We start from the raw sequence: 25,626 nt of genomic DNA, 5'->3' as shown, positions 1-25,626 counted from the left end.
GCACGAGCAACGCCCAGCGCGAGCCTCGCGGGGCCTCGTGCAGCGAGGGCCGCTACCTCTACAAGCCATCCGAGCCCGTGAGCCTAAGTCCAAGCACCTGACCTGCCGCACCGTCACCGGCCTCGGCTAGCCCTGCGACTACTCCGAGCAGTGCGTCTTCGCCCAGCTGAACGGCGTCTGCACGGACCATCTGATCGGTGACTGTGCTCTCGAGTTTGTCCGCTCGCTGGACGGCAAGACCTGCGACAAGCTACAGACCACCACCGGAAACGTATTGGACAGCCCCGCAAGGCCAACAGTGAATGCCACACAGCCGGAGCCGCTTGCCTCAAGGACGTCTGTGCGTGCGCCAGCCACAGGTGCACCTAAGATGCAGGCTGGAGTACAAAGATCCAACTTGGCTTCTCTCACTTCCTTCATCGACGTTCCGTCTGGGCGGGGAGCTCTGTAGCGCCCACCGACGCTGCAACGCGGGGCGCTTTGGTCGGCACTCCCAACCAGTGCCTTGGCGCCGACTGTCAAGGAACTAAATAATAAAGAAGCGCAGCGCGGCTCAGCAGCTCAACGCCTTAGCTGACTGAACCACTCCGGCGGGTAGTTTTGCACGTTATTAAGATTGTCTGCAGAGATTCTTGGTCAGAGATGGTAATCACAGTACGATAACAACATAGTCGTCAGCGAACATGGGAATAGGATTGAACCTTGAGGGACGCCTCAAGTGACAGGGAGGGGTTTGGAGTAGTTGTTAAGGAGGATGAACCGGATATGATTAGTTAGGAATTCTTTTATCCATTGTACTAAGTGAGAATCTAAGTTCGATCGGAATGATTTTATTAGCGGCTATGAGGCGCTGTGCCAAAAGCTTTAGAGTAATCCAGAAAGATGGCATCGGTTTGAACGTTGTTATCAAGGTTAACGTGCAAACATGAGTGAAGATAACTAGTATGTAACATAATTATAGTTCTTGAGGGGGATTATTCAGAGAGGCGGACAATACTTGCACTAGAAGTCAATACAAATATTCAGATAATGAATAAAAAACTGATTAGTTTCCTAATGAACTACTTCGCGTCACTATGGCAATTCACGAATTGTAGCCGGTGAGTTTACAAGGCGTGTCCAGTATTACGCCAATTTCCAGTGTTACACCAGTTTCCAGATGTTCGCCATCAACATCGCTGTAAAAGTACGCTGTTGCACCACTTACTTTTTTAATCAAACGCTTGTTTATGCATTTAATCACAAAAGTAACTGGAACGCCAATGTATATGGCCCTACAGTTTCGCAAATAAAGCCTCTAAACTGGTGTAATATTGGAAATTTAATTCAATCGGATAACTCTTGAAACCTTACCGGCTACAATTCGTAAACTGTAACATGTGCCATAGTCATTAAGAAGTTAATTACTTCATTTTCGGTAACTAGTAGGATATGTATTTTAATTTTTGAAAATTCCGTAGAAATTAAAAATTACCACCCCGTATAAAGTACAAAGACCTACTAAGGTGCGTTTATATATCCATATATCCCGCTTTCTTGTTATTTTATGTTTCACGTGGTTTTTCGGTGTTTTAAATGTCCAGAGCACAACATTTCAACTGTAGAGGGACAGGACAGCCCACAAATTACATTTTTCACGGGAGCATCCTTGTCCTAATGCCAAAAGATGAATCAGATGATAAACGCGCGCGTGTTCTGATGAGTTTAAAATAATGTACGAAGTAGAGGTAGCAACCCATCCACACTGGTGATGTGCAGACAGATAAATGAGAAATCTGTTACTACCATCATTCGAAATAACGCTAGCACCCGATTGATCGGGATTTACGAGGAGGTACCCAAAAGACACAGAACTAATTTTTTGGTGAGCAGAGCTTTTGTAGTGCCGCGTTTAGCCGCTAGGTGCGAATAGAGCGAACATTCTTGAGTCAGTAAGGCGAGTGCATGCCGTCCCTGCAGAAGGTCAGGACTGTTTGCGGCAGCGTTTATAGTGGCAACTGTTTTGCGTGTTCGGCGCTTCTTGCAATGGGTGACTTTCTGGAACAGCAGGCGGCGGTGATATGCTGTATTTCACCGCCGCCAACTATCAGTTCTGATGCTATATTTTTGCTGAGAAAAAATGCAACAGACACTCTTGAAATGTCAAGAACGGCTTACAAGGATGATGCTATGGAGAAAACTCAAGTGTGTGAGTTGGTATCCCGTTTGAAAAATGGTGACATATCAATTGATGACAAACCTCGTTCTGGTCGTCCTTCCACGGCCCCAACACATAAAAATGTGGAAAAAATGCGTGCAATCATCAACGAAGATCGACGGCGGATCATTGAAGAAATTGTGAAGTTGTCGGGAGTGACTTGTAGTTCAGTGCAGCGAAGGTTGACGGAAGATTTTGAAATGAAAAGTGTGGCTGCCAAATACGTGCCACGACTGCTGAGTGCTGAAGAAAAACAAGGCCGCGTGGAAGCACGCTGTGTTTTGCGAGAAGACTCCCGAAATGATTCAAACTTGTTTTCAAAAATTATCACAGGTGACGAAAGTTGGTGCTATGCTTACGATCCTGAATGAAAGCAACGATCAAACCAGTGGAAGACTTCAAGTTCGCCTCGCCCCAAGAAAGCTCGTCAGGTGAAATCCCTTTTCATTTTCCCTTTTGACTGGGGCGATAGCTATATCTTTAAACGAAAATACGTAATCGCTTGTAACGGGTCATTTTCTAGTAGTTTGTACGCAACCGATGACTGCGACTTGCCGCAGCGGTGTGCACTCGACACGAAATTCAGCAGTCGTTCAGACGCGTTCGAACGGACCACAGGATGCCTGCCGTTGATTGATATTATCGCACCGATAAACAAATCTGATACAACTCGTGCGCTTCCACTTACCCTAGTGTAGTAAACAATAATAGTTAAAAGGTTCTGAGGCTAAAATACAAACATTTCCGCCCCGCACCTCCACCAAAGAGGTTACGGGTAGATGTCAAAAAGGGCTTGCATACAATACTTGTATTTTAGGCAAGCTCGCTCGCTTTCACTTGTAAGTGACAGCACTGTCACTTCTGACAGCGAGTGACACCACAACAACAAAGATGGCGGGTCTGGACACAGCTCATCCTCTTTCTCATCTGCTATGCCCCTTCTATCTCATCCGCAGGTGCACTTTCCCTCAATCGAATACCTTGAAATACAACAAATAAAATAACAAATATTTTATTTCTTAAAGTATCGGTTTTTCGTTTTGAATGCTATAAATTTGTGATGACAAACGGACATCCAGTGAATTATAAAGTTTTGCACTTTTTTGCCGCGAGTGGCGATAGTGAGGCGAAAGCTTGCAAGCGGATACATTCTAGAGAGTCGCGCGCACGAGGGAGTTCATGCGATGAGCAGTCGCCAGGGGCGCTGCAGTGCTATTCTCGATAAAGTCGCTCCGATAATGACGCATAAAGTCAGCCATGACAATAATCTGTCCATTCCCTGTCTATTAGGGGAGTGGCTTTCAAAAGATGAAGCACCTGCAGTGACAGCACATTAGGAAGGAACAAAGACAGGACAGGCGCTACTTGCAACTGCGCCTGTCCTGTCTTTGTTCTGTCTAGTTGCAAGTAGCGCCTGTCCTGTCTTTGTCCTGTCTAGTTGCAAGTAGCGCCTGTCCTGTCTTTGTTCCTTCCTAATGTTCTGTCACTGCTGGTGCTTCATATTTTGAAAGCTATGCACCAACTAGCCCCACAACGTGTTTTACTAGGGGAGTGGCCACGCAACGCTGTGGCATGGCTGTTCACCGCAGGTGCTTTCACTGAGGCGGCTATTAAGGCCGCCACTTCACCAACTGAAACGACACTCTAGCCATAGAGACGGGAGCAACGGCTGTCGCTGCAAAATTGCTGTGCGGTATTCTAGGGTCTGTAGTGACGCAGCACAGCGAAAATGCACCAGTTTATCTGCGTGCGCGAAGTCTCCGCGATGCATTGCGAAGAAGAGCGTGCTGCCCAGTGACACAAATCATCGCTTGCTACCACTTTCCCAGTGAAGGTGCCTCTGTGCGCATGTACGCAGAATGTGTTGTTCACTCCTATGGGCTTGCCAATTGCTTCCGCTGCTGAGCTAACAGCGATCGTAGACGTATATCGTAACGACAGCGCAGCAATCGCATTTTGGCGGGTGAAGGCTCTTGTGTGCAGTTAGGAAATTAGACTTCGAACGCAGGAAGGTGTTGCAATTGTTTAGTGTGCCGTGCTTGTGATGAAGAAATGCCATCGCACTAGGTGTGTTTGCGCTGACCGTTGACCGTGTTTGCGACACTGCGGCTCCGATACATCACTGATGACAGAGCAGCCATCTCAAATGACAGCTGCGATACGTTGTCGTTGGAAAACACTACGCACTGCTCAGGATCGTCGTCCACCACTTCTCATAGTAGTGCCCGTCCATCTCGTCAGGGTAGTCTCCTGTGCTCATTTAACAGCGAAGCTGCTTAAGCCAGCCGGGAAAAGTGCGCGTTTCATGAAATTATCATCATCAGGATTGGGTCGACTGTCGTCGTCTTCTTCCGCACCTGGCTCGTTGGTGCCCCTCGGTTAGCGCTCGTACTCGTGCTTGGCACGCGCGTTTTACGAAACTGTCATCATCAACAGTGGCTCGAGCGTCGTCGTCTTCTTCCGCAGCTGGCTCGTTGGCGCCCCTCGGTGAGCGCTCGTACTCGTGCTCAGCTCGCGCTCGAGCCACTGCTCCCGCGTTCGTCGTCGTCGTATTCTTCCACAGCTAGCTGCGCGTCCGTCGATCAATCCAGCGTGCATTTTCACTACTCGTCTGTCGTCGTAATGGGGAGGCAAATCTTGCACTTGGCCGCACAAAGCTCGAGTCACAACGAAGCTGACCGATCGGTTGGGTCTCCTAGTTGTTTCTAGATTGAACTTGGTAGCAGCTAGGTTCGGCCTTGGCTATGCCTGAGTTGAGCTTGGTTATGCCAGGTATCTCTTAGGTTATGACGCATTCGATGGGCCAGTTTCGCTGTGTCTGGAGCTTTGCGCAGCCTAGTACAAGCTTACCCTTTTTTTTCTTGAAATACTTATCCTGCCCCTTGAACAAAACCGTTCTCGTTTCCGCAGTGCGTCACGATCATCGGGTCCTCTTACCGCTGGGATCCTGCAGGCCAGCAGACAGACCGCACCTCTGGGCTTGCTCTGCCGTTTTCACACTCTCGTCGAACCACACCCAATTCATCGTGTGTCCGACGTTAACTCTAGTTTCTTCCATGTATAAAATGGACCTACCTTGACGACACAGTTCTCTTATTTGACGCAAGTACTTGCGGTGCCACAGAATGAAGTGTGTAGCTTGAATAAGGAGCGCATTACGGCATAGTTTCTTTTTTTAAATCGGAAGCCGATCTTCCTGAGCATGGGATGCATTGTCGATGATGACAGTGAAGGCAGCGTTTCGTCAGCGTTAAAGTGGTCAGTAAGCTTCTTCACTGCAGGTATTTCATTTCTCTTGAAATAGTCATGGACCACTCTTTGCAGGACACCTACATCAAATTCGTCGACTTTCGTTTTCCTTTGAAGACTTGCCACCACGGGATAACTTCTTCGGAGATGCTACTTTGCTATTTCTGTGATTTTCAGTGACCCACTTGTAAAGGGAGCATTCGCTGACGTTTGTTAGGAGTGTGGTTCTCTTTCTAACCGCGTTAACACTGGCGCACTTAACGTGTTCTCTGCGGACCGCACCAAACACATTTTGGGCCACCAACTTCGCCTCCTTTGAAAAATGGGATAACTTTGAGATGTAACGCCCCGGTGACTCACTGGACGCCATTTGCGGTGTACACACACGACGGACGACACGGCCCACATGGATTCCGCCATCCGTCTGGGTGCGAAGAGCATCCAGACGACGAACGAAGAGCGCACATTGGAGCGGACGACAACGCCGGAGTCGAATACATGGCGGTACCGCCCGAAGGGAGTGCCTCCCGCCTCGAACCTATGAAGTCGTCGTCGTGCGCTGTGTGGCCCGTAAGTTCCAAACCGACGCTTGTATTAGTTCAGATTTGTGTCCTAACACCAATGGTTTTCAACCTATATTGCGCTGTTTTCAATAACCATTACCAAATTGTAGGCGCATTATATAGGCTTCGCAGGCATGGCAAAAGAAATATCTGATCTCGCAAATAACGACAAAATGTACCTGATGTTTTGTCCTCAGCGAGAGATATGAAACAAACCGATGGCTGATTTCACCATTTATTTATTGCTGTTGGCGCAGTGCACGAGTACCAAGCGCAAGTTCGGGTCGAAGCGGGCGGTCCGTTCTGCGTGGGTGCTGCCATGTTGATTTGTAACCAGTCCCAGAGTTGCTGCCGTTTACCCGCACAACAATTAAAGGCATACGACGCCCATGCGAAGTGGAATAAACGTATTATCTACCTTTGTGACGTGACGCCTGTCAAAAAAGTGCGGATGTCTCAACCCTGCCAATTACAAGGCCGTTACATATGCAACTATGTTTTGCGGCGCAAGCATGCGTCCTGCTTACACCTCGTAGCTTTAGTAGTGCTGAACGGTAGTGGTGAGATGGAGTATAGCTGAGAATTGACAGTTGACAAGAACTTTATTGAAGTATTCTGAGGAAAATTATTGGGGGGAGCCGACGGCTCCCTAATCAAGTTGGTGGCTCCACCCACGACGGTAACGGGAGGTAGCGACTCTCGGCGACGTCGCGGGCCCTCTTGACGGCCTGTAATTGGTGTGCCAATTCCAAGGGCTTCAACAAGGCGTCCCACTTGGACTTGTATTGAAGTTCGGAGCCCGCGTTGTACGGGCACAGCCAGAGTATGTGGTAGAAGGAGCAGCATACGTGACAGCATTTGGAGCACGACGGCGGGAAGTTTGTGTCTATCCCACTAAATGACATTTTTTTGATTGAAAGAATACAAGCTCGAAAGTGTTTCCTCAACAAAATGATGATGATGAGTAAATGCTTATTTAGCAGACGTTTCTTTTGCCCAGTGCTCAGAGGCCTCCCTTAGTCCGGGAAGCCTTGGAGCCGAGCCATCCTCTCCGCCTGGTCCAGCAGCTTGCGCTGGCAATGGGGGTGGGGGCTGGTGAGGGGGTGCTCCCACTGCTCGTTCGAGGGTTGTGATTTGGGTGCTAGGGATATGGCGTGTGGGCTTTCGCCCACCATATGGGATAGGGTACAGGGTGCTGCGTAGAGTTTGATGGGGTAGCCATATTGTGTAAGGAACTTGGCGCGTAGTAGTGTTTCGTGCGGATATGTGTTTGTCTGCAGTTGGCTGAGCGTAACTGCTTCCTCTCGCGTAATGGTGAGGTGTGGTAACGGGTATCGCCTACGGTTTAGACGTTATTAAGTTATAATTTCTGTGTAGCGCTTTATTACTAGGTCTAATAGATACGCTTGTACGCGGTCACCTGGTTGAAGGGCAGCGCGGTGTGCGTGCTCGTGGACCGAGGGGTGTGCCTGCATGTTGCCCTCCAGGGATGCGTGTTCTGGGGTCTAGACGAGGTGTATGCCTGGGATTATCTTATTGCGTAGTATGCGATGTGCGGGGTTGTGAGTCTACCGAGTGTTGGCCGACATCTTCAGAGTCGGAATGTATATGGCTGTGGGCGTCTGCGTAAAGGTGATGGTGAGCGTTATGTCGGCCTCTTCAGCGGTTGTGTAGTTCAGTGCGCGCACTGTCCAGGCCGAGGTATCTTCACCGCGCTGGGTAACTACATTGATTGCCTAAATAATCGCAAATTCTTGAAAAATACTATTACCACTCATTATCGAGATAGTGGCTAGTGTGTTGCACCGAAATAATTTTTTTCACCCCCGAATCCACAAACGGGCTTCAAACCAATGTTGTGGCACGACTGCACACACGCACTATACTGGTACGAGTGCCGTACCACGAATAAATACGTAACTTCTTCTAACAGCAGGTATAACCCAGAAGTACTGGTGTTGTCTGCTGCGAGAATTTTTTTTTGTGTGTGACACAGCTTTCTCTGAAGCACATTCAATTAAATACTGAGAGCGTATGGATATGCAAGTTTTCTTCAGACATCGCTGTTGGAGTGCGATCGGAGCGAAGCGACCACTTTATCCGATGGGCGGCGCTGGCGTCCACTTGAGTTGAGGTGAATTGTCAAGCGGGGGACTGTTATGGAATACCGCAATGAAAGAAATTATGGAATATGAGGGTCAGTATAAAGCTCTTTGGTTGTGGCGGTTTCTTTTTGTTTCCATCGCCCTCACCACCCCATTGTGATCTCCCAACTAACTACCTGTGTTTGGGCGAGGGATATAGCGTTCTAATAACTTAGCCTCTGATATATTTTGTTTCTATATAAAAATGCGCAAACAAGACGAAAAATTGCTGAACAATCGTCGACCTCCGAACGCCATTTGCGAACTTAGTGCATTTCCCCGACGCCATGACCTCTCGGTTCCATTGTATCGCGCGGCGTTTCAACGCTAAATTGACATGCGTGACATTCGCTTTTTACCGCTACCGACCAGCTTCACGTGTCCAGGAGACGGCAGAAACTATCAATTGTACATCCTTCCCCGCTGTCTGGCGACGATGGCGTTTCTGGGCGAGCACTTGCTTGCTCAATGCTCTTTACATCTTAGTCGTTAAGTTCGTATTTTGCGTCGCTCTCGCAACCGGGCTGACAAGTCTAGAGGCCGTCGTTCCCACTGCAGGGAGGATACTAAATTTTGTAGTAGCACTGAAGGGCTGACAAAGCGTCGAACGAGCCTTCATTGACGACGCCAACACGGAGACATAACGCACAGGCTTTCAGCCTTCGGTGTCCTATTCTTTCATGCGCAGTTTCCTCGGACGTCGCCGCACGTAATGCATTCAAATGATTCCGCGGAAGCGCAGGGGCCTTCTATCGTTCAGTCATTGAAAGGTGGACTGCTCTGTTATTTCGTTTTATTCTGACGCCTTATTCCGCATGTCAATGTTGAGCTAATCACTGTGGTTTGCTGCTCAAAAATATATTTTTTATGCCGAAGAGAAGGCAATAAGGGTAACTAGGTACTGGTGGGTTTAGTGTCTCAATACAAGCTGCTTAGCATCATGCGCTTAGCGCGGTGCCTTTTATCCTTAATTAATGAACCAAACAGCTCAGCAACAAGTTTATTATATCGCGACAGATTGCTTTTCATGGAATTCAAGTATATTTTTTTTATTTTCGAAGGAAACCACCCACTCTCTACATATGAGAATATGAAGTGTAAGTAAAGGAAACTATTTTTCTAATATAAAAATAAAGAAGAAAACAAGACAAGAGCGTCAAAGTTGCCCTTTAAGCCAAACTCCCCATTCTCATCACTCGCAGTGAAGGTCCGGCCTGCATTGACGCCAGCTGCAATTTGTGACCTCCGGACCATGGGCCAGCCTTTGGCGCAACCTGCTCATTCTGTCATCTCTCAGCTGCCCTCGCAGACTTACCACACCGCATGTGAATTACCCCGAACGGTACACATGCATGACGGCTGGTGGCCATACCTGGCCCTTGCACCACTAAACGGCACACATCATCACCAGCGCATCAAGGCGCCATTACCAGTAAAAAGTAAGGCTACACCGAAGCCGCCCATCTGACCAGCATCTGTGAATCTATGGTCCGCACCATAGGTCCGAACATAGCCAACTATGATTTTATATATAACTTGCATGCACCCAACGTTATAAAGCTGCAGGGTAATCTTTCGAGTGAAAAGAAAAGAAAGAACATAACGAAACAAAAATTCCCACAGCACCCATTTCACAATGATTGGATATTTTATTGCGAGTGCATTCACACACACACACGCACTCAACACACACGTGCACGCACAAAAACGCGCACACAAAAACACACATTTACAGCAAAGAAAAGATCGATAACAACTCCTGTCCTGGCTTTAGGTACAAAATCTGTGACGGAGGATTTTAATCCCATTGCTTCCTTTATTACTTCCAGAAACCACGTCTTCGCATGATTTATTCTGTCAATGTTGAAGTCCCCTGTCACTACCATGGGCATTGAATTCTGCATGGTGTTATCGTAGTACAGAAGCACTGTGTTTAGAGTGTATGTGACTAGGTGTACAGAGACGAGTTGTTGAACTTGCTTTCTGGTAGCACCCGGACTGTACACCGTCACCGTCAGAACCGTCACAACCACAACGTGGACTGGAATGTACACCGTCACCGCACGTGGTACACGTCACGAATGTCCACGTCACGTGGACTGGAATGTACAACCGGAATGTACACCGTCACAACCACAACGTGGACTTCTTGTATTTGATTTCCGCAAGACATAAATTAGCGATGCTTTCGGACATTGCAGAACATATATCAACGCCAGACGGCATACTCATCTCGATGGGTCCTGTGGTGAAGTTGGTGATATTGTCGTTCTTGTAGACGGCTACGCCAGATCACCACTTGTGTTCTCGCTTACTGTGCAGACACGCTGGAAGCCAGTGATGGCTGTCGGACTCCTTCTATCGGTTACGATGCATGATGTCTGGTTTTATTTGTAGCTGTAAAGTGCGAATGCCTTCCTATTCGAAGAATGGAACTCAATCACTCCCAACCATTCGCTCCTCTTGAACTTCGTTTTTATTTCTAATGAGAAACACTGCGCGTTCGATTCTGTACGTCGCCTCCTTAGCATCACGCATTACGCGCCTCTTCCCCAACTGTTGCGCGTGGTGCCCACAATTAAGAAAGGAACGCTGCGAGCGCGGAGCGAGCGGACGCGCCTCACATCGGCTCCGGCAATTTCCCCCCGGTTTACCGAAAACTTTAAGGGACCCCTTGAAATTTTGCGTCTACTAGATGGATAACATCACCCGGCGCCCGAAGATAAAGCTCGGGACCAGGTGGGCCAATTTTTGGACCTTTTAGGCCCATTTTTGTCTTCGCCACTTCATCCAGCTGGGCCTAACACCCCGGCGTCGGTCTCCATCGTTCCGGAGAATACGAACTTCCTGCTGCATTTTCGGGCAATCCTTCGACGTTGCTTCGTGAGAGCCAGGACAGTTGGGACATTTCAATGAAGGTGCATCACAGTCGGCGGTATTATGTTGCCCACCGCAACGCTGGCAGGTCACTTGATTTCTGCACACAGCGCTTACGTGACCAATCTTGAGACATTTCCGACACTGCAGTGGCCTCGGGACGAATGGTCGGACGTGGTGTATCACGTACCCCACTTTGACAGTCATTGGCAAAGTTGACGAAGCAAATACTAGTTTGATGCACCGGGAGTTCCCCAAGCGGTGAATCTCAAGAATCTGTGTCATCATCACCCCTCATCCAGCCTTTATGTCCCCGTTCCCCCCTCCCCCTGTGCAGAGTAGCAGGCTAGAGCATGCTAGCTCAGGCCGACCTCTCTGCCTTCCTTCAAATAAATTATCTCTCTCTCCATCGTTCTCCGCGGCCGCCATGGCGGCCTCTGCTTGGCGCGGGTACGATACCGAGACGATGACATGGTCAGAAATCGTCGCTGAAGCCCCGTCTTCGCTTGAAACTTCCACTCCGAAGGAGGAGATAGTGGATGAAGGCCTTTTCTCGTTGGTGGCATTTCGTAAACGCCAGCAACCCCTGAACACCTCGGCGGTCAACGGACTCTCCATAAGTGCCGGTGTTTCTGTGCCTCCGAATACTGCAAGTACCAACCCTCAGCTCTCGTAGCAGCGGGGTCGAAGAAATGGCGGCCCACCGCTATGCCTGCACTCCGCAAAGAAGATTTCACGATCGTCATCAAGCCCAGAGTGACGATCTTCCTGAAGACGGCCCTGCAGAACGGTGAGCTTGGTGATTTGCTCTCTGCCTACGTAAATCCATCTTCGGTGGACATTCTTAGTGTCTGGCCCATCTGGGATCAGAATATCGTCATTGCCACCACTCAAGACGTCAATGCGGCGAACGCGCTCGCCCGTGAATTTACACTTAATGCGTCCAAAGGCCCCATCCCGGTGGTCGGACATGCCAAAGTCAACGGTGAAGTCTGCAGGGGGATTATTACGGTCCATGAGCAGGAAACTTCTACCACCCTGAAATCTAAAGTCCAGTGGCGCAGGGCAAGTCGACGATTGCCCTGCTCACCTTCGTGGGACACAGAGTACCGCGTTACGTGTACTACAACAGTGTGGTGACTGTGGTGCGCGAATATAAGCGGACTATTCCCGCGTGTTTCCGATGCGGCACCATCGGTCACCGTCCGGACTTATGCCCGAATACTCAAGACAATCGCTGTGGACACTGCGGCGAAACAGTCGCAGTCTTCGAAGACGGCAACATGACGCCCCACGAGAGCACTCCTTCCTGCATTGTGTGCGGTGGCGGTCATCTTACGGGCTCGCAAGACTGCAAAGCCAAATTCCGACGGCTGTAACAACCGGGCAACCCGAGTGGTGAACGAACCCAATCTCGGACTGCAGTGCCCTCGGGTCCTGTCACCACTTCGAAAGCTCCCACGCCTAGCAACAAGAAGACGAAAGGCACAACCGTACCAACGCCACCGGCGGGCACCTTGCCTGGACGTGCCCCCAAGTCTCCTCGGTCCACTAACCCGAAAGCGTCACGGGATCAAGATGCCCCTACATTCCAGGACGGGGATTTCCCGGCTCTCCAGGGCCCTCCGTCTGGCGCACAAAAGAATACGTCTCAGTCCAAGGTAGGCAGCCGAGACGGGCCTCCTCCGCCTCCCCGCACTCCCCTACCTTCTCCCCCACCAAAGCTTCCTCCTCATCCACCCCTTAATTCTGACGTCGCGGACCTCCGCCGCGAGCTCGAGACTCTCCGGGCGCAAAATGCTCAACTTAACGCCAAAATTCACGCGCTAGAAACGGCTCGGTCCTCCCCGCCCCCAGCCCAGGTAGCTCCGGGACCGATGCAAGTAGTGCCGGCGGACCCGACACACTCTAGCTCCGACTTGCGTGTCACCGCCCTCGAAAACGCCCTTGCCGAGTAGACGACTCAAATATCAAATTTTGGCTAAATCCAAGACAGCCTTCTCAAGGCGGTCACAGCCATGGTTAGGGCCGCCGTGACGGCCAACATTAAGACATGGCTAGAGTCAAACCCCCGGCTTCTACGCCGAACGGGACGCCTCAAAGACGAGAACGGCCCATCAAAATTCACCCGACTCATCGATCTAACCGAACTCTCGGAGGAGCCGGAATCGCTCCCGCTGCAGGTGGCGGAACCTGGGCCGGCTCTCCAAGGCAATCTTACTTCAAATCAACATGGCTTCGTCCCCTCCCAACCAACCCCCTAGAGGGCGGCGCCCCCCGCAAAGACAGCAAGCACTCTCTCTTGTAAAGTGGAATTGTCGGGGTTTCAAAGACCGGAAGAAACGCGCCCATTGACATTGACAATCTCGAACACCCCGCCGCAGTCCTTGCGCTGCAAGAAACCGGTGCTGCGGTTAAGCTCTCGGGGCTTTAACGCTTTTCAGCGAGACCCTCCCACCTGTCTCCCAGTCAATAAAGGCTACACAGCGCAGGAGGTTGATCTCGACCTAAATCTGGAATATTCGTACGTGATGGTCTCTGTCCTTCCCCTGCGGCGAACAGATAGTCCCGTACACATGCTTAATATATACTGCCCCCCCCCCCCCGAAACTATAAAACGTCACTTTTGCTAACATCTTTAGCGCAGCGCTAAGGATCAAGGATCGCGGGTCGCGATCCCCTGATGATAGTGGGCGATTTTCATGCCCCCTGTCCCATGTGGGGCTATCGCAAGGAAGAGCCGCGTGGTCGTAAGTTGGCGGGACTTATATCTACGCTGGGCATCACTCTTCTAACCGACCCGGTCCAGCCAACACGTGTAGGGAACTCCGTCACTCGGGACACCTGCCCCGACCTTACCCTCACGAAACACATCCGACACGCAGACTGGATCAACACCGAGGACACCCTCGGTAGCGACCACTGCATACTGAACACTGTCATTTACACTCGACCCTTACATCGGCCCTTGCACAAGCCAAACTTCCCGACTGGAATGCTTTCCGCCAGGCCCCCCCGTAACTTCTCTCTTGGAACAAGACTCGGCTGCAATTATACACGAGGAAATACAGGTGGACGGCCTCTCGTTCAAAGCACCCAGCTCAACGCACGCGGAGGAGGTGGCGATCGCCCTTGCAGCCTCCCATCCCGACTCTAAATTCATTCTTACAGACTCCCGCGGAGCCTGTCGTAACTTTCAATTCGGATGGATCACTCCTCTCGCTGACAAAATTCTTCGCCGCAGTATACGCGACTGCGATCCAACTCATCGCTCAATCATATGGGTCCCCGGCCACCAAGGCATGCCAGGTAACGAAGCCACCCGTGAGGCAGCCCGTGCACTGGTGTTGCCAGGTTTGGCTATATATAGCCAAATTGGGCTACAGGAAAAAAGATTTGGCGTCGACATGGATGAGTTGGCTATGTGGCTATATTTTGGCTACTGAAAATCTGCGACTTGGCTTTGTTTGGGCTATAAGTGGCGCCCTAATCCACGCTCCAGAGGTGGCTCTGATCGGGTAGAAGCAAATCTCGAAGGCTGTGTTTTAGCAAGCTGAGCCGGCCGCGTGGCTGTGCGTGTGTGCCTGCGCGAAATGACCCCCACTCCCCTTCCCTTCCCGCTCTGCGCCATTGTCTAAGCCGGTGGCTTTGATCTTTGATGCACTTAAACTTACACCCCGCTTGACCGTTATGCACCTGATCCCCGGGCATCGGGATGAACTTAGAAGTAGCGGGTTTTTCCCAGTACACTATACTAACATGGCTATGCTCAGGAAGAGAGAGCACCCGCCGTGGTTGCTCAGTGGCTATGGTGTTGAGCTGCTGAGCACGAGGTCGCGGAATCGAATGCCGGCCACGGCGGTCGCATTTCGATGGGGGCGAAATGCGAAAACACCGGTGTACCTAGATTTAGGTGCACGTTAAAGAACCCCAGGTGTTCCAAATTTCCGGAGTCTCCCACTACGGCGTGCCTCATAATCAGATCGTGGTTTTGGCACGTAAAACCCCATAATTTAATTTTTAGGAAGGGAGAGCAATACCATAGGGTTGGGGCCGTCAGGCGATCGTGGCACCGACATGAACGAAGGGAAGCACAGGTGGATGACACGCTCTAGTGTGTTCATGGCCATGTCTTCTGGGTGAAGTATCGCGACCGGGCACAGCTTTCGACCTACTCCACGTTTCTCGCGCGAAGCTTTACTGCCATTTTACTTCTCTGCTCGACGAATTTTTGTTCGTGCTTACATTCGAGATGCATTTCAATAGGTTGGACAGAAGATTGGATCTTCCTATAAGAGGAGAATCCAAGCATGGGGAAATGGGCCAAGTAGGCGAGAACGTATGAAAAAAGAATGGGAACAAGACCCTAGCCAAAGGGGGGTTCGGGTGCTTTTACTTTCAGATGGTTTGCCCGCAACGTCACGGATGCAGATACTCATTCTGCTAATATCGAAACATGTTTGCCACGATGACATCAGTGCACCACGTCCCATGAACTTCACCCACCGTGTTAGCTTAGCTTGTGAGGTGTCGTGCTGCTGGCTCAATGACGCGGGTTTGATTCCCGGCCACGGCGGCCGCATTTCGATCAAGGCAAAATGCAGGAACAGCCGTGTACTTAGGTGTACGTTAAAGAACCCGAGGTGGCCAAAATTAATCCGCAGTCCGCCACTGCGTCATGCCTCCCAATCATATAGTAGGTTTAGGCTCGTATAACCCCAGCAATTATTAGAGAGTTTTAGAATAGAGGCCTCAAACGTTTTGGGGCCTCAAAGAAATAGCGTCGAAGCCACTGCGCATGCGCAAGACGCAAGTGCCTTTGGGTTTTGCGTCGGTCACACTATTTCATCGATTTAGTGGGCGCCCCAAAAGCTTTCGTCAACAAACATGGCGGCACCCATCGAAGCGACGGTTCTAACCTAGCACCAAACTGGGCTCGATTCGTGGTAACGCGTGAATTTCGTAAGCTAGGAGAAATAATTGCGGTTATCGCTTTCTCTCAACTAACATGTGTAATGAAGATTGATTCATTAGACGCCGCTGACTCCGAATTAAATTGTAGATTTCATGGCTCGTAGGCCTAACACGGATTGACTTGGTTGGGTGAAGGTACGTAAAGTTGGTTACTCAAAACTAAGCACAACAAGTTGCTTGCTGCTAATAGAATAAGTTCTAAATTTTAATTAAACGCGAGAACACGAAAATCTAAATTACTCTCCTTATAAAATGGTATATTTTATTTTAATATTTATAACAGCTTTTCTTTGAAGACGTAGTGACACTGAAAGTGCAACACGCTATCCGCAAACGCAAAGCGCCTACTCTAAAACACTTCACTTCTGCATGACCCAACGCTAACACCCGCAAAGCTCTTTGGGCCTCAAACTTTGGGGGCCTTTATTATAAAACTTTATTAGCCCATCAACATGGTTTGCTTTTTAACAGTAGCGGTTTTCACAGCATAACCACTGTTATCAATTTGTTGTTTACCTTTGCTATTTGTGCGCCGTCGCGGATTTTACCATATCGAGCGAGTTACGTTCAGGACGTACTGGTCGCCGAAAACGACTGCGCGCTTTTTGTACAGGTGTTCCGTTCTGCGCATTAATATTTTAAAGCTTCGCTTACACCGATTCAGACGGCGAGTGGCATCTGTTGTCTATCCCTTTATTTTAACGCATGTCCTTGCTGTGCTAGAGACCTAAAATGGCGGCCAGGTTGACGTAAATGGACAGTACATAGAGCATGTACCACCTAACCCGCGCCAAGCTAATTAAAAAAACAACACCGAGGACACAAGATAGGACGATGAGACAAATAACACGAGACATCATAGCGCGAAAGACTTGTTTTAGCTAATAAAAAAAGAAGCCGTGAGCACGTCGTAGATCGCTGAATAGCTGAACTTCTGTGCCGTAGGCAGAGATGACTTGAGAGATCGATGATGATGCTAAACATTTTGTGTTCACGACAGCTAAAATGCAGAGTCAGTAGTTAATATTACTGTAAATAACTAAAAATAATAACTTAGTACTACCTGTCATAAAATAAAAGCGCTGATTTCGCCCTCTGCAGCGATTCGCTGGCACTTAAGAGCTTCCGGGCCCAATCAACCAAAAACTGTTCTGTGCATGCATGATGTCGCTGTTGTTGATTTCAAGGGCCGACCATCACGGCGGCACGGACATTTTGTTACGACAGGTTGTGCAGGGTAGCAAACCCAATATCTACCTTCCGGTTAACGTCCCTGCGTTTCCCATCTCATTTATTTCTCTCTATATATATAGACAAATAAAACTGCAAATAACAATGGCTATATTTGGCTACAAAATTTTTTGCACTTTTCTTGTGTTTGGCTACATTTGGGCTACAACTTCTCTAGCTTTTGGCTACGCCGCCTCGTCGGACCTGGCAACACTGCCGCGCACTCACTTACCGGGCACCAGGCATCACTTGGCAGGACCTTGACCCAGATCACAGCCCTCTTCTTCCTTTTATTGAGATTGCTGAGCACTATCGTGCCCAACACCGGCGTTAACCGGCTCCTATGAAGGGACTGGGTAAAGCTGGCGAACGAATTCTTCTTAGGCTCTTTACAAACACCCTGCTGTGCCCGGCGGTTCTCAAGCATTTTAATCCTTCTTTTGACGGCCGCTGCTCATTCTGTGGGAAGGTGGCCGACACGTTCCACATGTTTTGGGCATGCCGGAAAAATCCTTCTCTCCCCCCATCACCCCTTCCCCTACCCGAGAGGACTGGGAGGCGCCCCTGCTCGGATGCCAGGAACTATCGGCCCAACAAGCCCTAGTTCGGCGGACTTGGGCAGCGGTCAAGACCAACGGGGTCCCGGAATGAGGGACTCCGCCCAGTATTGCAAGGGGCGCCACCCACTAGAGGCCTCTCCCCCAGCACCTCTCTGTATATATAGCCCAATAAATGCTTCCCCCCCCCCCAACAATCAAAGATACTCACTGACCACGCGGTGGGCCCGGTTTCATTGCAAGTAGGAGACTCAGCTCTTTCCTTTTAAATTAGTTTGTCTTTAAGACGGCTACCGAATCATCATATCGAGGTCAGATATACTGCCAGGTAAAAGTGGGTACAATTGAAGATTTACGTTTCACGTTAAAAAATAAAGCTTGTGAACGAGCCACGATTTCGAGCTGCAGGAGCTGCGACTGAGTGCTTCCGTGTCGTTCCTGGCCTACGCAACATACGGATTGATCGTGCTTATGTGTAATGTCTTCTGAGACTAGGATGCCTGTTAAGAAAGTCACAAAAGCGGAAAACAGAAAGCATTGAAGAAAAAAACTGAACAGCGAAAGGAAGAATGGAAATACATCATAAATGAATGCAAGAGAGGAACAAGAAGCGCAAACGAGGCAGAATGAAATAAAAATGTAAGATGGAATGAAAATGAAATAAGACGGCAAAGAAAAAATCAAATTCAGAGGAGGAATGAATGAAGCAGTTAATGGCTTGACAAGACAGGTTAAAAAAGAAATTTTAATGCTGGCTGTCCCGTAATCGAGAGTAGATGTAAGCATGAAATGGATTCCATATGGCGCGTTTTGCTGCCTGTGATGCCGCCGCCTTCAACCGCTTTTCTTCTTCCAACAGTGCAGCTCGCTCACCGTCTGTCCCTACTTTTTCTTCTTGTTGCAGACCGCTCACGACTCACGGACCGCTGGCGTTCAAAAGAGCACAGGACGGCCTCTCTATCTGCCGTTTGAACGTCGCTATTGGAAATGACAAATAAAACTTCAGCGTACTAGAATTTACAGCTTGAGTGATAGTGCGAACAAACCTTAGGAAGAAATCGGAAACAATATTTTTTTTCTAAATTGTTTGGGAAGTATGTAGTGTATGTAATGCAGTCCTGAACTAAGGGTTGGGGGCCAGAGACCGCATTTTCTGAACTTTTGATTGCTTGCCCTGATGACCTCGTTTTGCTCTCGCAACGATGCGCAGATGTTCTCGTTTGAGTGCCATGATAACAGCTCTGGCTTTTGTCTCAAGGTCACTTGAAGGTCGTTGACAACGGGAGCTGAACGCATTTCATGCTTAAAATAATAAGAGGTGTCCAAAAGAATGAAGTCTTTAAATCAAGGAAGCTTCAGGGAAAGAAATATGGTAGACAGGGAACAAATACAGTGAAAAAAGGAAAAGAATACAAAGAACGAGAGAATGTTATATTTAACTGATGCCTTCAGGCCTTTTTGGGGAGGTCGGTACGAGAGCTAAAAATGACTCAACCATGGAAGTTTCGCACGCAAAGCTCCTTAGAGAGTTCAATGTATTTTTGACGTTATTTCGTGGTCGTACCCTGTCCTCGAACGACCTTACCTCCTTAGGCCGTTACTGATCCCAGAATGTCATGATTCTTGAGTGAGGAAACCGCAAAAGAATGAATAAGAAGAACCTAGAAATAAACAAACAAACGAATGAGAGAAGCTAAGAAAGAAATTATTTTTATCGAAAAAGCCTCTAATGAACAAAAACTTCCATGTTTCGTAAACTGGCGCAAACTTCACAGCCCTCATCAACTGATGAAATTATTACCTTGGTATTTAAAACTGGTTTCGAAGTTTGCGCACCCTAAAGGATGACTGCAAGAAATTCTCAAATCACGTCAACTTGTTGAAAACAGATTGTAGATCGCACAAATTAAATGCGCAAAAGCCCTAACGCCTAGCAAACCGACAAATTAATAATTAATTGGGTTTATATTCCCCGTTAGGAATCGACCGGTACCCCTATCTGTGGTCGCGAATCCATGCCAAAAGTAGACATGACGTCAATACCAGAATTACACTCTGCGTTCCAGCCCCTATCTGAATGGTGTTTCTTGCCTTTAAATTATGCAAAATGATCCACGAAACTGCAGTGGCTCGCAGCATGCACTATTACAGATGAAGCAGCATCCAGACAGATCGGTTCAGGACATGCGGAGTTTCAGCTTAGGTGTAAAAAAAAAGTTTTTTTCTGACGTGCCCGTTCGCATAATTCACCGTGCCTACTGTGCAGCTGCACCAGCGCTAGAAATACTTCATACGTAATTCAAAAGTTTGCTGCTGTTTGCCTTCAGGTATTTCTGACACTTTTTGTGGCTCTAAAGTATTGTCAGCGCCTCTACATTATTTTTGTGTTATTATCATTACTGCAGAAACTCGAAACTGACGGCCATCTGCTGACGTCTTCTGTCATTCAACACAACGACGAAGTTTCGGAAAAGTACGCCTTTGCCTGCCGTCATCCGACAACGTGAAGTGCGTCAATCGGTGCGTTTTGGTGTCTAAGAGATAGCGATACTATGCGCTTGACGTCACAGATCAACGAAAAATCTGAGCTCCAATGCCGCGATGGCGATTCAGATCGCAATCAATCACAAAGTTTCTCAGAAATTGGCCGGTTAGTTCAAACGGTCTGCTGACGTCGGTACTACGTGCCCTTATATTTTCGAAAAACAAGAAAGAATAGACAATTCATGACAACCGCTGAAGTCTGCATTTGTAGCAAAATGTCTAAATAAACCCTATGCTTTGCTGCCTTAAATGCTGCGGCTATATCTGTGGTATTTAAACACTTGTTTTCATCCATAATTTGTCAGTAGTTACGTCAGCAGTAATGACGCACGTCGTAGAACGTACTTAAAAAATGCTTGAAGACAGGTCTCCACAACATTCCTGAAGAGCTCTTTCAGGCGTACGTGAGTGTTCGCTATTTTTTAAACCACTTTTTATTGCTGAAGCTCAGAGCTGTAGCAAACACACCGTGATACCTTCCCAGTTTGCATGTGAAATACTGTGAGCTCAGTTTGTAGAATATATGCCAGATATTGCAGTTTACATCGAGATTATTAGCCCTAATTTGTGTCGTGGAGATGTTCTCACTATTATTTGCGTATTCAGTTGCCTAGCTTCAAGAAATGAATTATTCCATCCCATGATTCTGAGATCACCATCTACCATCCTCCATTCCTGTAACAGGTAATTTTTGGGTGCTGCGTCTTAACAGTGCAATAAATACATTCGAGTGTCAGAACGAGAATCAATTTATTCAAGAACAATATGAAGGGGACATGGAAGGAATGAACTAAAAACTTAGGGAAGACTTGATGAAGGTCGGTGCGTTATAGAAGACTGCATTCTCTCCGTAGTCAGTCGTATATCCGTATAATTATTTATTTTAGAAAAGGCAGAACATACCAGGCCGATTGTTAAACCTGTCATAAGTCAACTAAAGTTATTATTTTGACCTGTAGAACAGGCCATGTTTTTATTTAGCGAACGAAGTACCCGCCAACGAATGCAACAAGACATCCAGTACATTTTGTTTTCTGGGGGGACTAGGCAAAATTTATGTTTCAGTTTAAGCGCTGTTTTCTCGCACCCTTAAATTTCGTACGCATGTGTCATTTTACAGTGTATTTAGCTTATTACTTCATTTGCGGGTACTACCTGTCTATTTAAAGGACAAAAAGTGATCAATTCGCGTTCTCTGCAGCGCTGCGACTCAGAAATATAGATTTTCGTTGCCACCTGTCAACGTCTGCGCAAGACTTTGTAGCGGTGACAGATTGCGCCAAAGCGGGGCAACATAAGGCTTTACATGTAGTCAGCGCTGCGAACACTTCTGTAAATATATCTTGCAAAATGTATTCGGTGTAATAGGTCCTTCACTCGCGCAAAAACATATTACTGCCGTTGGTCTGCTGTCTTACCGCCAAACAGGGCTCAAATGGTTGAGCGATATTAGTACCATCATATGAATGAAAGAAACCACTAGTAAATCTCTGGTCATTATAGAAGGCAAAACAGTTATTTGCTTCAGAATGGATGGATGGATGTAAAACTTTAATGGAAGTCCTGAGGTACGCGACTCAGTGCGCAGCGGGCCGCTCCCACGTTGGGACAGTCAGGCTATGCCCGACCACCGCATCGTGGGCCCTCTGGACAGCCCATAGTTGCGCCCCGGCATTGGGGATCTTGATACCGGAGAGCCACTTGTCCTCATTGATTTGTTGCGTGCCTCGCAACGAGGGGCAACGCCAGATAATATGGTCTAGGCTAGCCGAGTCTTTGCAGTGCCTGCAAGAACTACTCGCATAAGTGTCGGGATAAAGCTTGTGCAATAAAGCCGGGCTGGGATACGAGCCTGTTTGCAATAATCTGAGGGTCAATGCCTGCGCTCTATGTATTTAACTTCTTGTGAGGAAGGGGAAAGTCTCTCCTTCCGAGATAAAAGTGCTGCGTAATTTCATTATATGTGGTAGGTTGACCTCTGTTCTCCACCACTGCGGGCCGGCCGGGAAGTTCTCCATGTTCGCGGAAAGCGAGACCTCGCGCCTTGGAGTGGGCCAGCTCGTAGTAATACATAGCAGCGATATTTACAGCTATTGGAAATGGCCGGCTATAATGTAGAGGATGGAGACACATTCTCCTTAGGCGAAATGTTATAAAGTTCTAGACAATAAAGAATTTTTCAAGGCACCATATTACAATCAAATTATCGTTCCCACTATTATTGAGCAGGCTTGCAAAGAAGTCGTTCAGTTTAGCAGAAACGCCGATAGCATGTTCCCGCGTGCTAAATCATTTCAGAAATGAGCATATAATTTAATAACTGAAGAAGCAAACAATTTGCTTCTTCAAAAAAAAATTGCACTCAAATACGAGAGCGGCCATTTTAATCATAACGGGTTTTTTTTTTCCGAAGAGCAGTCGTGATTGCGAAAGCGTATTCCTGAATCTATAACCAGCAGTAATGCTGCTTGACATGCCGTCTTACTTCAAAAGTCGCACATGTTTTATACCTTCAGTAAAAGTTCGCGTCCAAGCAGAGCCAAGCAAGCCTATACAAATTGTTCAAGTTCAGATGTCAAGTTGTTTATCATACTAGCAGCACAATCATTTATGCAAAACGCTGTCGTCTCGCGGACATTTCTTGCATGTTTAAAGCCAGCAATTTTTAGTGAACCCTCTCAAACATTACTGACCACGGCTGCTGGCTGCTGCTGCTGCCTTGTTAAGTAGCTCACAAAGAAAAAAAAATGAATTACGTGCTCGATTGTAGTGTAGAGCCTCGATCTCCTAGCACAGAACCCCATACTCTAACCCATGCCCTAACCCGGCCTGTGGCAAATTACGGCACTCAAATGTTAAAATACCAGTTACCTGTGTTACTTAATAATTCAGACGAGAAGAAAGGGAACCGATGGTCCCGATTATTATTAATCATATCATAAAAAGTCAACAAACAATGACACCAAGGGCAACACAGGGGCAATTACTTGCACTTACTAATTAAATTAAAGAAATGAAAAATAAATGTAAATGAAAATGGATGAAAAAACAACTGTCCGCATGTGGGGAACGATCCTATACGTCTTCGCATTACGCTTGCGATGCTCTCACCATTGAGCTACCGCGGAGCCGTTTTGCCATCCACTTTCTGGGGTATTTATGTTTTACAACTAGACCTAACCCTGCGAGTGCTATGCACTCCCGGTTGACGCTGGGAGTGTTAGCTAATTCAGAGCTTCACACGTAACACGCTCACTTATCGTGTTTGTATATGTATAAAGATCGCACTATCAGTCCATTTAGCACTTCCGACCTAACTAGCGCATTTATGACCTTTGAGGGAAAGCAACTATCTTCTGTATATTATCCAGCTTGGTTCGTTTGCACTTCTGTACTGTATAATCAGGTGCGTTGTTTGCCGAGCCCGAGGGTACAGACCCAGTCAAGCCTGGTTAATGGTTTTTGTCTGCACCCACCAAGTGTCATTGATTCTCATTGACGCTGAAATAGCATGATTGATTGATTGGACCACAATGGCACGTGTACTAGTATCGTGCCAACGCCAACAACCTCATTGAGGGGATTTCCGCGTTTGTCACATTGCGTAGCACGGGTGCACGAGGGAACATGCGCGCGCTCGCCACTTTCGCCAGCAGTGCAAGAATGCAATGGCCAAATCGATAGCATTCGATTACACGCTTCACGAAAGCTTCATTTCACGTAGATTTTAAGATATGCGTTCGATCTGCATGAATTTGTCTTTTTTTAAATTCCGCTACGAGCGCCAAATATCAATGCGCCGCACTTCTTGACATCTGTAAAGAGACAGGCAGAGGCAGACAGGCGGTACTCTACAGGGTCAAATAGGGCTCGCGTATTAATATTTATGTGCACGAAAAGAAGTTCAGGTGGTGAGCTTTAATCCCTACCACGGCGTCCCTCATAGTCCGCTGTGGGCATTATGCGCGTGAAACCCGACAGACTTAGAGCGCAGCTTTGAGGGACGAGTCATAGTCTTCGATTTCCCTTTTCAAACACGAAAAGGCTTTGTTTCGAAATGGTCTGGTTCGTATCTCGCTCTCGCGATTATTTTGCATAGGTTGTTCTTAAAAAACTTAGTGGCCGTTAGCGCCTTTCATGTGTGCTTCTCTTGTTTTAATCCCCGTTGTGCTGTAAATGAACTGGAAAAGACTACGTGCGGTGACCAGCAATCGCTCTAGGCCGCTAAAAGGTTGTAATCTTGCCATTGCAATTATATGGACCATCATGGCGCATTTTCGCCGTCGTCGTCGTCGGCGGCGGCGGCGGCGGCGGCATCGTCGTCGCCATGATGTTCCGTATAATGTCCCAGTGCGATAACACCGTAGCCGGGTGCCGTACGCTGTAGTTGCGAGTGAAAGTGTGCGACGGTGAGCCGATGATGGTGGTATGATCTCGCATGCGCAAAGGAGGAAGCGGGCCGTCTTGGAATAGGCCAGGGTCGGCTGGGCGCAATGCACCGGCAGGAGGGAGGGAGGGGGGGGGGGGGGGGCTATGTTTTCGCCGCGTAGTTCGCGTTGAAGCGACAGGCAGCACGAAGGTCAATTCGCTAGCTGCTGCTGCCGCTGCTACTCCTCCTGACGCCAGCATTTCGACAGCAAGTATCCGTGCTCATAGAGTGAGATGTGTTCATGTTTTCCTGTGCGCGCGCGACACCATCCTTGTTAATTTAGTTAGCAAGCGAATGTTCACGAGTTTCAACAGCCGATAAAGCTACTGTATTTACTTCTTACAGCTGTCTACCAATTTGCTATCACAATCGTTGCTTCGCCTTTCGGGCGAAACCTTAACGCTTGCTTCGTGCAACAAGCAAGCGTTAAGGTTTCGTTCGTACCGCTTTCGCTTTTGCTACAGTTTACAAGAACTGAAGCAGTTGTTGCAGTTTACTGTAAAGTGGGATAATGCGCAATACAGCGTCCTATGGTGGTCTCTATAATCGAGAGTTCCATTATACCAATGTCGTCACTGGCTTGTGACGCTCGTAGTACGCTTTAAAAATTAAACGGCAGAGCGCTTAATTTAATCTTAGGACTTTGCCAGATGTGTTCAGGTCCTCTTGTATTGAACCAGTTGGTTCAGGGTTTTATCTTCGTCCTTGCAAGCTTCCTCGGTGTTATAAAATGCTAAAATTAATCACGGGGCACCTCCGGATAAAATAGCGTCAAAATACAGTGCTTAGCTCATCATTTTTCCGCATGGCTGTCAACAGTTTCAATTAGAAACTTCAGGAAACGTCAAGTTTGTAGCTGGAA

General features: G+C 48.1%; 2 protein-coding genes across 2 annotated transcripts in view; both read left to right on the top strand.

Moving 5' to 3' along the window:
- Positions 1 to 11,738: 11,738 nt before the first annotated feature.
- Positions 11,739 to 12,988, top strand: LOC119459109 (uncharacterized). Its single transcript, XM_037720941.1, has 2 exons — positions 11,739 to 11,820; positions 12,456 to 12,988. The coding sequence occupies exons 1-2, from the start codon at positions 11,739 to 11,741 to the stop codon at positions 12,986 to 12,988; spliced, it is 615 nt and encodes a 204-aa protein (XP_037576869.1).
- Positions 12,989 to 20,741: 7,753 nt separating this feature from the next.
- The window catches only part of LOC119458385 (epoxide hydrolase 2), a 67,406-nt gene continuing 62,521 nt past the window's right edge, over positions 20,742 to 25,626 (top strand). The window contains exon 1 of the mRNA XM_049671587.1: positions 20,742 to 20,836. The gene's annotated coding sequence lies outside the window, so the exon portion shown is untranslated. The remainder of the gene's footprint in view (positions 20,837 to 25,626) is intronic.

Source organism: Dermacentor silvarum, chromosome 7 (genome assembly GCF_013339745.2).
Source record: "Dermacentor silvarum isolate Dsil-2018 chromosome 7, BIME_Dsil_1.4, whole genome shotgun sequence".
Lineage (NCBI taxonomy): Eukaryota > Metazoa > Arthropoda > Arachnida > Ixodida > Ixodidae > Dermacentor > Dermacentor silvarum.
The sequence above is the reverse complement of the archived record's forward strand: the minus strand, read 5'-3'. Positions and strand labels throughout refer to the sequence as shown.